The sequence below is a fragment of the Desmodus rotundus genome, chromosome 7 (assembly GCF_022682495.2).
Source record: "Desmodus rotundus isolate HL8 chromosome 7, HLdesRot8A.1, whole genome shotgun sequence".
In the NCBI taxonomy this organism is placed as follows: domain Eukaryota; kingdom Metazoa; phylum Chordata; class Mammalia; order Chiroptera; family Phyllostomidae; genus Desmodus; species Desmodus rotundus.
The window spans coordinates 63445494-63459222 of NC_071393.1; the positions used below are offsets into that span (position 1 = coordinate 63445494).

Below are 13729 nucleotides of genomic sequence, written 5' to 3' on the forward strand. Positions count from 1 at the left end.
ATTGTCTTCTCTCCCTCCAACCTCTTCCTGGGATACCCCTAAGCTAAAATCAATCAGGGAATATGGAGACCTTGAGATCCTTACAAGTAGTCCTAAATGGCTACACAGGGTGTTGAAGGGCAAAATATGGATCTGGGGGGCAAACGGAAGATACCCAGCTTATTGGTCTGGAGGTGGGCAGGTCACCTCTAGTCTGGCCAATGAAACATGGAAAAGTCTGGTGGGTGCTTCTGGGAAAGAATTTCTTGCCTTACTGTTATAGGAAGAACGCCTTTTCTCCTTTCTTCCTGCTTGGCATGTGTTGAGAAGTCTCAGCACCCTCAGCTCCAGACTTCTTATTAAGCAAACAAATGTCCATATAGTTGGGAGAGGGAGAGATATGAATGAAGGATGAGAGATAAAGGAGAGGGCAGAGGCCCTTGGAGGAGGAATTTGGAGAAGCCCACCCAGGGGACAGAGCTGGTGGGCAGTGCCTGAGTGAGGAGACCCTGAGGTAGGGGTGAGCGGCAGGTCTGAGAAGGTTCAAAGGGCCATTGGGTCAGGTTTTGACCCTAAACATTAGGCCAGCCTGAACAAGTCACTTAACGTCTTTGCGCCTTAAGTTTCCATTCAGTAAAATGGGTCTGATAGTGACTTCATAGGATGCTGTTAATGAGGTGAAGCAAGGCAAGTAAAACGCTCCGCATCAGAGGCCCTCAATAGAAGTAGGCAATCACTACCATTTTATCAATGTTCACCCTCAACGTGAGGTAGGTAGCCAAGAAAATGCGCAAAGAAGCCTTCCGGGGACAACTGGCTTTCCAACCACGGACTCCGAATACCGATTCGGCGGCCTTAGGCGTCTAAGGGCGTGAGCGCGGCGAGAGGCGGGACCTGCCGTTCCCGCCTCGGTCGTGGCCCCGCCCCCTTGCCCTCACGCGACTTCCCGTGTTCTTTCGGCTCTTTCCCCTCCGACCTTCCCCAGCGGTCCTCACTAGCCTCGTTTCCCCCAACCTCTGCCCGGGGCCCGAGTGAGAAGTTCCGGAGCCCGGACGCTGGCGGGGTTCTGGGTGTTGACGCCCCAGCTCGCTCCGCCTTGTCCCTGCCTCTGGAGCTTCAGCCGCCCCTGGGTGTGCAGGTTTGCTTCACAGGGTCTGCGGGCGGCGCTGCGGAGAAGAGGAGCCCTGGGAGGGTCAATTCGGCGGGTCCCGCGTCTGAGGCCGCCCTCGACTTTGGAAAACTGGCTTCCCAGACGAAAGGCAAGTAGGCGCCGAAGACCCCGCTCAGCATTTTGATTCATGTCGGGCCGTATGAGGGTCGCAGCTTGTGAAAATACTTGTAAAATTAATTTAACGTTCAGTGCAGCGTGTAAAGACAGCTCTACGAATTTAAAAGATGCCTGAGTCAGATTATTTAAATACTTGGGTCCCTGTAGCAGCGTTTTAACGCGTTTGAGTGCAGAGGGTGGAGAATCGAGCCTGTTTGCCGCCGCCGTCCGCGCCCTCTAACATTTAAAAAGGGTAAAGAAAAGCACCGTAAAACAAAACAAACAAACAAACAAAAAACAAGTGGGCAGTTCCCCTAGGGAGGTAGTAACACTCACTTTTTAGAAATTTAGGGTGGTCCTCACACTTAGGGTGTGAAATTTGCCTGCAGAACTTTTATTTGCAGGCTTAGATCAACGATAAACAGAATTGCGAAAACACCGAGCGTACGTAAGTAGTGGCTTTTGTTAACAAGCAGATTGTTATTAATTCTTAATGTCTCTCCAAGACAGGAATCGTTATCTCAGTTTTGCAGGTGGAAAGAAGTTTGGCACACACAAAAAACATTCCCCTCAAATTCACTAACAACGGCTGAGCTGCAAATTAAGTACCAGCATTCTGACTCCTTAGCTGCGTCCTGCTCTAGACCATGTTACAAAACAAATGAGTAGTTCCTTTGATGTTACTCATAAAATGAGGGAGTAAACCAAATGCTCTGTGAACACGAAGTGTTAAATCATAATAACCTTCCATGTCTGTTCTGCTGCGGGAGGCACAGCTTTCCTTTCAAGTTTGATACCTTAGAGGAGGGGATGGAGCCGCAAAATGGAAAATAATGTCAAGGGAAAAAATTTGTCTCCAGACCCCAAACTGCCCATCTCCGTTCCCCCTTTGTGTTGATGTCATTCTTTTCAGTTTACTCTAAGGTCTGGCAAAACACCCAGAGCCCATGTCCTGGCCTCAGCAGTGTTAACTACACCTTTGCAATACTCTTGGCGATGACCTCCCTGTGCATCTTCTTGTCATGCTCTTTCTTCTGGGTACTCTTCGCTAATTCTGTTATGTGAAAACCAGTTGTGCACATGTGGGATGATTTGTCATTCCGGAAGGGGTTTCTGGAGTTAATGATCAAAAACTACCAACACGTCTTAGAAGAAAGAAGTTAAATTAAGTGCAAGAAATTATTGTGGAATTTAAGAGCTGAGTGAATGAGAGGGGAGTAGATTTTGAATAACTGGGAAGCAGCAGCTCAGTTTTAGCTTAGAAATAATGGTAGGGATGGGGGTACCCTCCTGCTTAGACTAATGAATTGGAAAGTTTTCTTGCCTAAGACGGCTCCTTTTTAGGCAGCTTATAATAAGTGGAAACGTTTACGTGTTTAGAATGCAAAATGTTTTGCCACTGATAAGTCTGTTTGTCTATAAAACATGTATAAGAGTTGGGATCCAGGATATGTGATATACTCCCTCCCTGTTAAGAGGCATCCCTGAAGTTCCTCCCCAGCTTATAGACAATAGAAATTTGAACCCAAGGTAGTTTCCTGTGGAGCAGCCAGCCAGTTTATTCATTTTTTTGTTTGTTTTCTCTCTCTTGATTCCAAAGATAAGAATATCAGATGGCATCTGGGGATTTCTGCTCACCTGGAGAGGGGATGGAAATCCTCCAACAAGGTAAGGATAGCCATTTGCAAGAGGCTTTTTTTTTTTAAAAGATTTTTATTTGTTGATTTTTAGACAGGGGGGAACAGAAGGAGTAAGAGAGGGAGAGAAACATCAGTGTGTGGTTGCTTCTCGAGCACCCCATACTGGGGATCTGGCCCTCAACCCAGGCATGACCCTGACTGGGGTTCACAGGCTGGTGCTCAATCCACTGAGCCACACCAGCCAGGACTTTTTTGCAGGAGGTTTGATGACTTATCTAGAGAGGTTTTATCCAGGTTCTTATCTTCTATAAAAAAAAAGGATTTATAATGTTTACCAGTATTGTTCCTCTCACAGAAGCTTATGTTTCTAGGGAATTAGGATACATGAAGATTCTCAAACACTTGTCTTATTAGAAAACAGATTGCACTGACTCCTGTTTAGTGTGTGCTTGTACAGTAGACTAAAAACTCAAGATGCTCCCATGCTGTGTGAGCAAACATATCCAGAAGATAAGGTTGGCCAGAAAACTCCTTAAAGGCTTTCTTCCTACCTATGTCTTGAATTTTTTTATCTTGTCTCCCAAATCTCAGATCCTTCCATATCTTGAATCCTTTCCATATCTCAAGTCCTTTCTATATCTTGAATCCTTCAAGGACTTGAATCTTCTATATTTTGACCATTTTCATATTGATCCTTCTGCCTTGTGGGGGAAAAAAAAAAAAGATTTCTTCTTCTCTAAGAAGACTTTGGGTATGATGGTCCAAAGAAGGAAAGTTGAATGTTTGGTAAGTGGGAGTAAAACAGGAGACCCAGCAGAAAGCACATCAGAAAAGAGATGGAAAGAAAGCCCCTTGAACATATGGAATTACAACAGGATCCGAGTTTCTTGACTTTTTGTCATGCATATGCTGTTCTGCATCCCCGTGGGTTACTCAGCTCTATTTACACTAAGGAGAAATTTGTCCAGTTAAATTTTTTACTTTTAAGAAGAGTATATTTTCAGTCTTCCTTATGAGAGTAGAGATTATATCCAAAGTTGGAACTTTGCATGTGTTTTTTTTCCCCTTCTTGAAGAACTGTAGTTATTCTGTGTGACAGACATTTTGGGTACTGGGGTTATCCTTATTAAAGGGTCCCTTATTCTTGATTTCAGTTTGTCTCATACTCTTCAACTGCGTTTCCATTTTCTAAGATCTTACTTTTACTAAAGACTCATTTCCTAATTCTTGATTAATGCCCTTGTATATAATATAATGCTTGCTATTTTGAGCATTGCCTCTATTTTATTTGTGGATATATATTTTAAATTTTTTTTGGTTTTCAAATTTTTTATAAAGACTTTATTTATTTTTAGAGAGGGGAAGGGAGGGAGAGAGGGAGAGAAACATCAGTGTGTGGTTCCCTCTCATGCACCGCCTACTGGGGACCTGGCCTACAACCCAGGCATGTGCTCTAGGCTGGGAATTGAACTGGCGACCCTTTGGTTTGCAGGCCAGCTCTCAATCCATTGAGCCACACCAGCCAGGTCTATATTTTTTAATTTCATTAGAATTAGAAAACTTCCCTACCAAAAACCTAGAGTTTTTTGGAAGTAACTATTAAGCTAAGAGTTACGATCATTTATAGAAATTAAGAGTCTGTATCTTCTTTGCTTTTTGTCCCAATGGGGGACATCCATTAAGTATGCAGCAAACAGCTTCCTCCTTGTAACCTGAGTGAAGAGGACTTGTTACAGAACCCACACTTCAGCAAACTGCTGTTGAGTCTCTCACAACATGTGGACGAGAGCGGCTTAAGTCTCTCCCTGGCAAAGGAGCATGCTCAGGTGAGGGCCCTGGTTGAAGGGATGATAGAAGGAAGGAAAAGTCTTCTGAGAGAAAAGTTCCTTCTTGAAATTTTTTTTACTTTCTAGGCATGGAAGGAAGTTCAACTGTATAAGACAACATGGCTGAGGTCTGAGATTTTACATAGAGTAATTCAAGAGCTGCTTGTGGACTACTATGTGAAGATACAAGATGCAAATTTAACTTCTGAGGACAAAAAGGTGAGGCAGGAGAAATGAAGTAGGGGTTGGTTACCACAGGAATAAGCAGGCCAACTATGGCTTCATATGATGATAGGGGAAGAAGAAGCTTCACAAAAAGAAATGGACTTCAGTTATGGGGGGAGGGGAAAGGTGGGTGACATATAACTACAGTCCATTTTGAAAAGAAAGATTAACAGGAGAAGGCACTGCCAGCTGAGAAGTTGTCTGAAGGGGATGACATATTTGAGGACTTTGAAAATGTCTGAAGAACAGGTTCATGAAGATTGAAGTTGTGGAGTGAAAGAAGTTTTAAAGTAACCTCTTTCTGTTTTTATTCTCTCTTTCAGTTTCATGAGACCCTTGAACAGCGGCTACTTGTGACTGAACTAGCACAGCTCTTAGGTCCTAGCCAGGAGAGGGAGACTCCTCCACTGTTAGGACTGGAGAAAGCAGACCTCCTGGAACTCATGCCACCCTCAGAGGTTGGGGATGAGCAAATATTGGCTTAATTTCTCCTATATATTTAAACATTTTTTGGTTGAGTTTTATTGGTTTTATAAAATGTACATGTTGCCCTGGTTGGTACGGCTTAATGGATTGAGCACCAGCCTGTGAACCAAAGGGTCTCCAGTTCAATTCCCGGTCAGGGCACGTGTCTGGATTGTCTGCCCCATTCCTGGTTGGAGGCATGCAAGAGGCAACCAAGCAAGGTTTCTCTCCCTCTCTTTCTTCCTCCCTTCCTCTCTCTTTAAAAATTAAATAAATAAATAAAATCTTTTAAAAAATGGACACATTCATGGTAGTCAAACTTTTTTTGAAAAAAGATTTTATTTTTATTTATATTTAGAGAGAGAAGATGGGAAGAAGAAAGAGTTGGAGAGGAACATCGATCAGTTGCACTCCCCCAGCTGGGGACCTGGCCCGCAACAGGGAATCAAGCCTGTGACCTTTTACTTTGCTGGATGACATCCAACCCACTGAACCACGCCTGTCAGGGCCTTGGTGGTCAAACTTAAATAACAAAAACATTACACAGAGGAAAGTAAAAGCTGAAATGCTACATCTAGAAATAAATACAGCCTGCATAAATACAGCCTGGACTGAGCGCCAGCCTGCAAACCAAAAGGTTGCTGACTTGATTCCCGGTCATAGCACATGGCTGGGTCTGAGGGTCAAGTCCCAAGTTGGCATGTGAGAGGCAACTGATCATGTATATCTCACACACTGATGTTTCTCTCCCTCTCTTTCTCCCTCCCTTCCCTTCTCTAAAAATAAATGAAATCTTTTAAAAAAAATAATTAAATAAAAAAAGAAAGAAATGCAGCTTGACATAAATAGTGTTATACCCTCCATGCTTGTATAGAGAATATAATCTGTTTTTACTTAATATATTTTGGACTTCTTTTCAAGTCGATCAATAAATGTAAATAAGGTGATATCCCCTAAAGAACTCAGCATGGTGTCCAGGCACATAGGGCTCAGTATTCTTATTATATCATGGGTTTAAATAACAGACAGGATTCCATTGTATGAATATAACATAATTTGTTTAGCCTTATTGATGGATATTAAAGTCGTTTTTACATTTTTGCTGTAAGAGACCATGCTGATATGAATATATGTGTCTTTGCCCTTGTATGATTATTTCCCCCGTATGAGTGCTCAAAATGGGATCACTGGGTTAGAGGATACCACACATAGAACATATGGGTGCATATTGCCAAACTGTTTTCCTGAAAGGTGTTTCCAGTGCCCCTGGCTCCCCACATTTTCATCAATATGGATTTTGACAGTCATATTGCTAATTTGACAGGCTAAAAATGCATCTTCCTGCTCAGGCATTTGCTATTATAAACAGTGCTCTGGTGATTTACCCTGGTAATTTTATTTTTATGCACATCCTTACTGAAAGCATTAACACTTTTTTGAAAATGAATCTCCCTGATGTCTCTTAATGCATTTCCTTTGGTTATCATTGAGATTGTTGTCCTCATGTATGCATTGGCTGGTCTTGCCAGTTCTGACAGCCTATTTGTATCTCTCTCTTTGTTTTTGTGGCTGCAGGATTTTGTGTGGATGAGAGCCCGGCTCCCACTTGAAGTGGAGGAGCAGCTCAAGAAGAAATGTTTCACTCTGCTTTGCTACCATGATCCCAATTCAGGTGAGTGTTGACTTTCCGTGTTCTGTTCACAGCTGGCCCACAGGGCTCCTGGGTGGCTCTTCTAAGAACAATATATTTGAATTTTAAATTTGGAACAGAATCTGGGAAGCATAGGAGACACTGGAGATATTTGTTTGTTTCCTTGCTGGTAGAACAAAAGTAAGGAATTTTGTGAGAACTCCTCTTATTCAGTAAGGTGCCAAGCTGGAGTGTCCTCTTGCTGCAGGGAAGGATGAGTTTGTTTACAGGAGAATCAGAATGGAGTGTGAAGGAAAGTTCAAGCTAATAGGTATTCCCTTTGTTTTTATTTCTATGATTTAAGGATTAAGGGCCAAATGTGGGATTAAAGGTAAGAGTGAAGAGAACATAATTATGAAAACTGGGCCATTTTTAATAGGACATTAGAAGAAAACCTGGAAGAAGACAAAATTTCTAGGACCAGAAGTAGGATAGGGGCACTGAAAAATGGTCTGCAAAGGGTCATAGCAGTTAGAGTTTTCCTGTCCAATCAGTGCTCTGTCTTTTCGCCCAGATTCAGACAGTGAAACCCTGAAGGCAGCAAAGGTATGGAAACTGGCAGAGGTCCTGGTGAGTGAGAAGCAGCAGTGCCAGGATGCCAAGAATCAGCAGAAGGAGCAGATGGTACTGCTGGAGAAGAAGAGTGCCGCCTACTCCCAGGTTTGTCTGAGCAGTGGGATAGCCTCTTCTCTTTCACCCTGACCCCAGGACACTTTTAGGGAAGACAGGGACTTCTGATTTGCTTTCTTTTCTACTATCTTTTCTTTACACCCTCTTCCTCTTGCCTCCTGGGGCTCAGGTGCTTCTCCGCTGCCTCGCCTTACTGCAGAGACTTCTTCAGGAGCACCGTCTAAAGACTCAGTCTGAGCTAGACCGCATCAATACCCAGTACCTGGAGATTAAGTGCAGTGCCATGATCCTTAAGCTGAGGTGAGTTATGACCCTTAGGATCTAAGGGACAAACCACCCCCTGCAACCCTTGTCCTCGTCTCTCTTTCCTTGTGGGGATCCAGTAAATGTTACACAGCAGTATTGGCCTTCAGATTACCCCCAAAGCTTTCAACATTTTTGATTCTTTTATTTTAAACCTCTCTGAAATAGGTACTTGACTATAAGGTAAACTGCTCAGGAATTCAGAGTGCCCTTGTTTAAATTGTCACTGCTTAGCCCACACCTTTGACCTTGGGCACATACTGTGTCCCATTCCCTGGTATTCCCTGATGGAAACCCTGTTTCTATCAGGGATCCTCAGCTTCACATTTCTCTTTCCTCTGTCAGGATGGAGGAGCTAAAGATTCTGTCTGACACTTACACTGCTGAGAAAGTAGAAGTTCATCATCTCATTAGGTGAGAACTCCTGAAAGCTTGGTACAGCTATTCAGAGCTGGTTTCCACACTCTCAAGACTGATTCATTTTAACGTGTTCCCATTCTCATCTACTTTCTGAGGAGCCAGATCCTTATATTGTATCTTCTGTGCCCTGGCTCTTAGGGACCGTTTGGAGGCGGCCATTCGTCTACAAGAACAGGACATGGAGAAGTCCCGACAGGTCCTAAACACCTATGAGGTTCTTGGGGAGGAGTTTGACAGGCTGGTGAAAGAGTACACCCAACTCAAGCAGGCAACTGAGAACAAGCGCTGGGCACTCCAGGAGTTCAACAATGCCTACTGTTGAACGTGGCTGGCCAGGAGGCATGGCTTGTGCACTGGTGCTGCTTCCTCCTCTTCCTGATAAAAGGAGCACCTCCGCCTGGGGCCATCTTCACTCAAGGGCATGCGGGACACTTGCTGGAAACACTTCAGTCATTTGGGCACCCTTCTGGTTCCTCTTCCTGTTTACAATGACTGAATCTCTTCTGCAAAATGTAGTTGATTTATATAATTTTATGCACAACTATTTCTTTAGTGTCAACTCTTTATTGTATTTGAGTATCTCCTGAATAAAGTGATACTGTTGAGTCTTAAGTTTTAGTCATTTTTCCTTTGGGCAGAGATGGAAAAAGAGTATCAGAGGCTGTGAGGGTAAGGAGGGGAGCTGAGTGGAAACAAACAGACAGATCTATGGTGCTTACACAAAGGGTGGAAGGTAGAAGTGACAGCCTGGCCACGTGGAGTCGGACTTCATTCTTAGAAAGAAAGAGTGGATTAAAACTATAGTTCTTCTTGAAGAACTATAATCTGCAGAGGAGTGTTAGATGTTAAGGCAGGTGGGAACTATTCTGTCACTGTGGCTGTCAGTGGGGGTGTTATGATAAAGCAGCTAGGCATCCAGTTCTTGTTACAGGAAAGGACGCAGACCACTGTGCCCCTGGTTTCTTCTGGTGTGGTTGGAGGGTTACTTCTTTTTCCAAAATCAGAAGATGGGAGAGGATCACTTTGACAAACCAAGTTCCATTGTCTACTTAGAACAAGGGAGGGTGCTGGCTAGTGTCAAAGTCAGGGACTGAGCAGAAACAGAAGACCATCCTTACTTAGAAGAACCCACACAGCTTCTCAAAGCACTTTTCAGGGAGACTGTTGTGAGGCACTCTTCTGCTTAGATCAAATAATGATAGTCTTGGATTGATTTATAGAAAAAATTAAGGTCTTTGACTCAACTTTAAATATTTTTTAAATGGTGCTTACCACCACTTACCTATAAGCAAATGGCCCTCACAAAATGAACAAATAGCAAATAGATTAATGAAAAAACTCATACACAGCATTGCTTAGTTCTATAGTTTTTTTTCTCCCCAACATCTTTGGGGAAAGCTCTCAAACCCACAGAAAGTTGAGAGAATAATAACATAAGCACCAATTTACTCTTAACCTAGATTCAACAATTGCTACCATTTGGCTTTTTTTTTTTTTTTTTTTTTTTTTTTTGTCTCTCTCTCCTCTCCCTCTTCTACCTCTCTCTAGATAGGGAGTTAAAGATATAGTTATACAGGCATTCCCCCTACAACCATTTATACTTAGTTATAGATACAACATTTCATCCCTTAGATACTTAAGCAGGCAACTCCTAAGAATAAGGGCTCTCTTCTGAATAACTAATAAAATTATTACACGTAAAACCCAACAATTTTATATCTATTGTTGAGGTCATATGCAAATTTCCCCAATTTTTCCTGGTCTAGAGCCCAATAAAAGTTCATGTATTACATTTGGATGTTAGGTTTCTTTCATTTCTTTTTCTTTTAATCCTCACCCAAGAATAGAGAGAGGAAGGGAGAGCAAGACACATTGATCAGTTGCCTCCTCTATTTGCCCCACAACCTCCACAATCTAAGTATGTGCCATGACTGGGGATTGAACCCACAACCTTTTGGTGTATGGGACGATGCTCCAGTCAACTGAGTCACCTGGCCAGGGCTAGGTTCTATATTTTAAAATAGAACATTCCTGGCCCTGGCTGGGTAGCTTGGTCAGAGTGCTATCCTGATGCACCAAGTCTGCAGATTTGATCCCTGTGATGGATTTCTTTCTCCCTTCCTCTCTAAGATCAATAAGTAAAAAAAAAAAAAAAAAAAAAAAAAAAAAAAAAATCAAATAATAAAATAGAACATTCCTCCCACTTAAAAAGGATAAAATATACTTTCTGAAAACTCAAGGTCCGTTACCTTGTAGAATGTCCCATTGTCTAATTATTTCCTGTGGCAGTTAACTTGCTCCTCTCCTGTTCTGTCCAATGTAGTAGCTGCTAGCTACATGTGGCTATTTAAATTCAAATTGAAGTTAATTTAAATGAAATAAAATTAAACTTTCAGTAGGTGGGTAGTTACTGTATTAGACAGTGTAGATGTATAATATTTATATCATTGCCGAAAAATTCTGTTGGTGCTATAAGCCTACATATCCTATAAACTGGAAGTAGTTCTGCAGGCTATGTTAAATTCAGGGTAAACATTTTTTGCAAAGAATACTTAATAGATAACATTATGTACCTCACATTACATCACTCTGGAGCTACATAGGTCAGAATGTCTCACTATTAATTATGCTGAATTTGATGGCTCGGTTAAGGTGGTAACTGCCAGATCTCCCTAATAAATGAAAGTACATTTTCTCTTTGTAGTTAGTAGCATCTGGAAATGAACATCAAAGATCTTAAAATAGTTCTTCTTTATATTTATTATGGCATTCATCATTTCCTCATTTAATTAGGGGCTCGTCTTAAACCACACTAAGTTTTGGTATTTCAAATAATAAGGATCTGTATGTTAATTTTAGGTAATTTCATGAAAAAAAAAGAATTAATTACTGAGCTTATGAATGTAGTTTGGTAGAAGAAAAATCTTTCCAACAGTTCCATGTGGGGGGAAAGGCATACAAGCTGTGTTCAGTGCCACGTGAAGGGAGCACTAGTCTGGGTCCTTTCATTCTCCACACGGACAGGAATTTGCAGGAGGTGCCCTTCACATATGCCGTATCTGTTATAGATGGAGGGGAGGACTTGGAGGGCAAGCCGCTTGTTAGTGATTCCTGAGGGTTAGCGTCTTGGACCTCAGCTGCCCTCTCTCCCCCTCATTTTCCAGAAAAGATATATTCCTTCATTCTTTCCTTTACTCTTTCACAGTCATAGCTCTCTTCATTTACCACATTCAGTCTTTTACCACATCTAATCAAGAATCAAGTCTGGTTGATTCTGCCTCCATAATAAAAGGCAAAGCAACTCACTTCCAGAACTTGGAGTAGAATAACTCTCCATAAGGAAACTGGGGCTCTCAGACAAAATTTGTCCCCTCGTGGTGCTCAATGAAGGGTGAATGTCAGTGGTTTTCTGAGGAGTGACCCTGTGTTCTTCCTCAGCCACCCCAAACAGAAAACCCACCTCCTCCTCCAGAGACCAGCCTGATGCCAAAGGACAAGGGGAATCTCTGAGGTCCAGTCTCCCTGTGGGGCCCCTCACCCCATGAAGAGTCTCTTCACATTTCCCATTTTGAGGGACCTGAGCTATTTTCTTAGAGGAACTAGCAGGACCCCTACCCTGAGACAGTGAAAATATAGGAATCAACTCATGATAGATGAGATAACAGTCTGTAGAAATAATTTACCCTAGAAGATGTTTTATATTCGAGTGGCCGAGGTCCGGCCAAAGTGGCTAAGTAAGGTCTAGTTTCAGAAAAATACAGCTGAAATTTAGACAGACCTACATGAACCAAGCCTGGCTGAAAAAAGGACATGTAATCAAAAGTAAATGATCAAGCCCTGACTGGGGTGGCTCAGTGGACTGGGGGCCAGCCTGAGAAGCGAAATGTCCCCAATTTAATTCCCAGTCAGGGCACATGCCTGGGTTGCAGGCCAGGTCCTCACTTGAGGGAGTGGAAGAAGCAACTGATGGATATATCTTTTGCACTTCAAGGTTTCTCTCCCTCTTTCTCCCTCCCTTCCCCTCTCTCTAAAAATAAATAAATGAAATCTTTTTTTTCAAAGTAAATGATTAGCCCAGAATTCAGAATGAGTTACCTAAAGAGCAAGATCAAATTTCTCCAAAGAAACAGAATCTATTATATATCTATATATATATAGAATACGTACAGTCAAATCTCAGTTCTTGAATGTCTTGGTTCTCAAACAATTTGATTCTCAACCAAGTTGTTCACGGAAAGAATGTCTCATTTGTCTATCAACCCTTTCGGGCTGATACCTGTATGATCAGTCACACATCTCTCAGGCAACAAACAAAGGAGATTTGGCTTTCAAACAAATCACTTCCAGAGCAGTTTTCCGAAATGAATTAAGTTTGAGAATTGACTTTCCACTCTAGATGTATAGTGAGATTTATTTTAAGGAATTGGCTCATGTGATTGTGGAGCTGGCAAGTCAACAGTTTGTAGGGCAGGCTGCAGGATGGAAACTCAGAGGTGGTGCTGCTGTCTTCAGTCAGAATTTCTTCTCTGGGAAACCTCAGGTTTTGCTCTAATGCCTTCAACTGATTGGCTGTGACCCACCTAGATTACAAAGGGTACTCGAAGTCAACTGATTGTAGAAGCTGTCTAATATTCAGTGAAACTTGATTTCCCTTTTCCTATTACAGGTAAAATGCCATTGAGTAATATCAAGTATGTGAACTATAACCTACGTATTAAGAATGGAAACTTTTTATTCAGAAAAAGTTTAAGCTAACTGAAGTTTATTTCAACATCATTTTAAAAAGTGTATTTTAGATGAACAAAGGGAAAATGATGTAAAGACACTGGAGAAGATGGTCATCTACAAGCCAAGGAGAGGCCTGGAATAGATCCTTCTATCAAGGCCCTCAGAAGGAACCCATCCTGCCCACACCTTGATTTGAACTTCTGGACTGCAGAACTAGCCTCCATAAAGAAATGCACCTGTGCCATCACCTTGGTTTCAGCACAGTGAAATCTGCATCAGATATCTGGCCTCCAGAACTGTAAGATAGTAAATTCATGTTCTTTTAAATCACTAAAAACAAACAAACAAACAAACAAACTGTATTTTAAAGACTGAAGAAACTAGTAAAATACAGAAAAGTCTTACTTATAATTGCTACAGAAGAGCAAAGAAGAAATCCAGGTAATCAAAATTTGACTTTGAAATGTGATTTGATATTTACATATTGAAATGGTATATCTGATACTCCAGACACTCACAATACTTAATAAACTGAATATTTTCCCAAGCAAAAAAT

At 42.0% G+C, this 13729-nt stretch overlaps 1 protein-coding gene across 1 annotated transcript; it reads left to right on the top strand.

The window, feature by feature from the left end:
• The first annotated feature begins 929 nt into the window (after positions 1–929).
• On the top strand, positions 930–9057 carry HAUS4 (HAUS augmin like complex subunit 4). Its single transcript, XM_053928919.2, has 10 exons — positions 930–1238; positions 2847–2914; positions 4570–4712; positions 4800–4931; positions 5261–5395; positions 6978–7074; positions 7607–7752; positions 7892–8022; positions 8371–8439; positions 8584–9057. Exons 2-10 carry the CDS (start codon positions 2860–2862, stop codon positions 8765–8767), a joined length of 1092 nt encoding a protein of 363 aa, XP_053784894.1. The 5' UTR covers positions 930–1238; positions 2847–2859; the 3' UTR covers positions 8768–9057.
• Positions 9058–13729: the final 4672 nt, after the last annotated feature.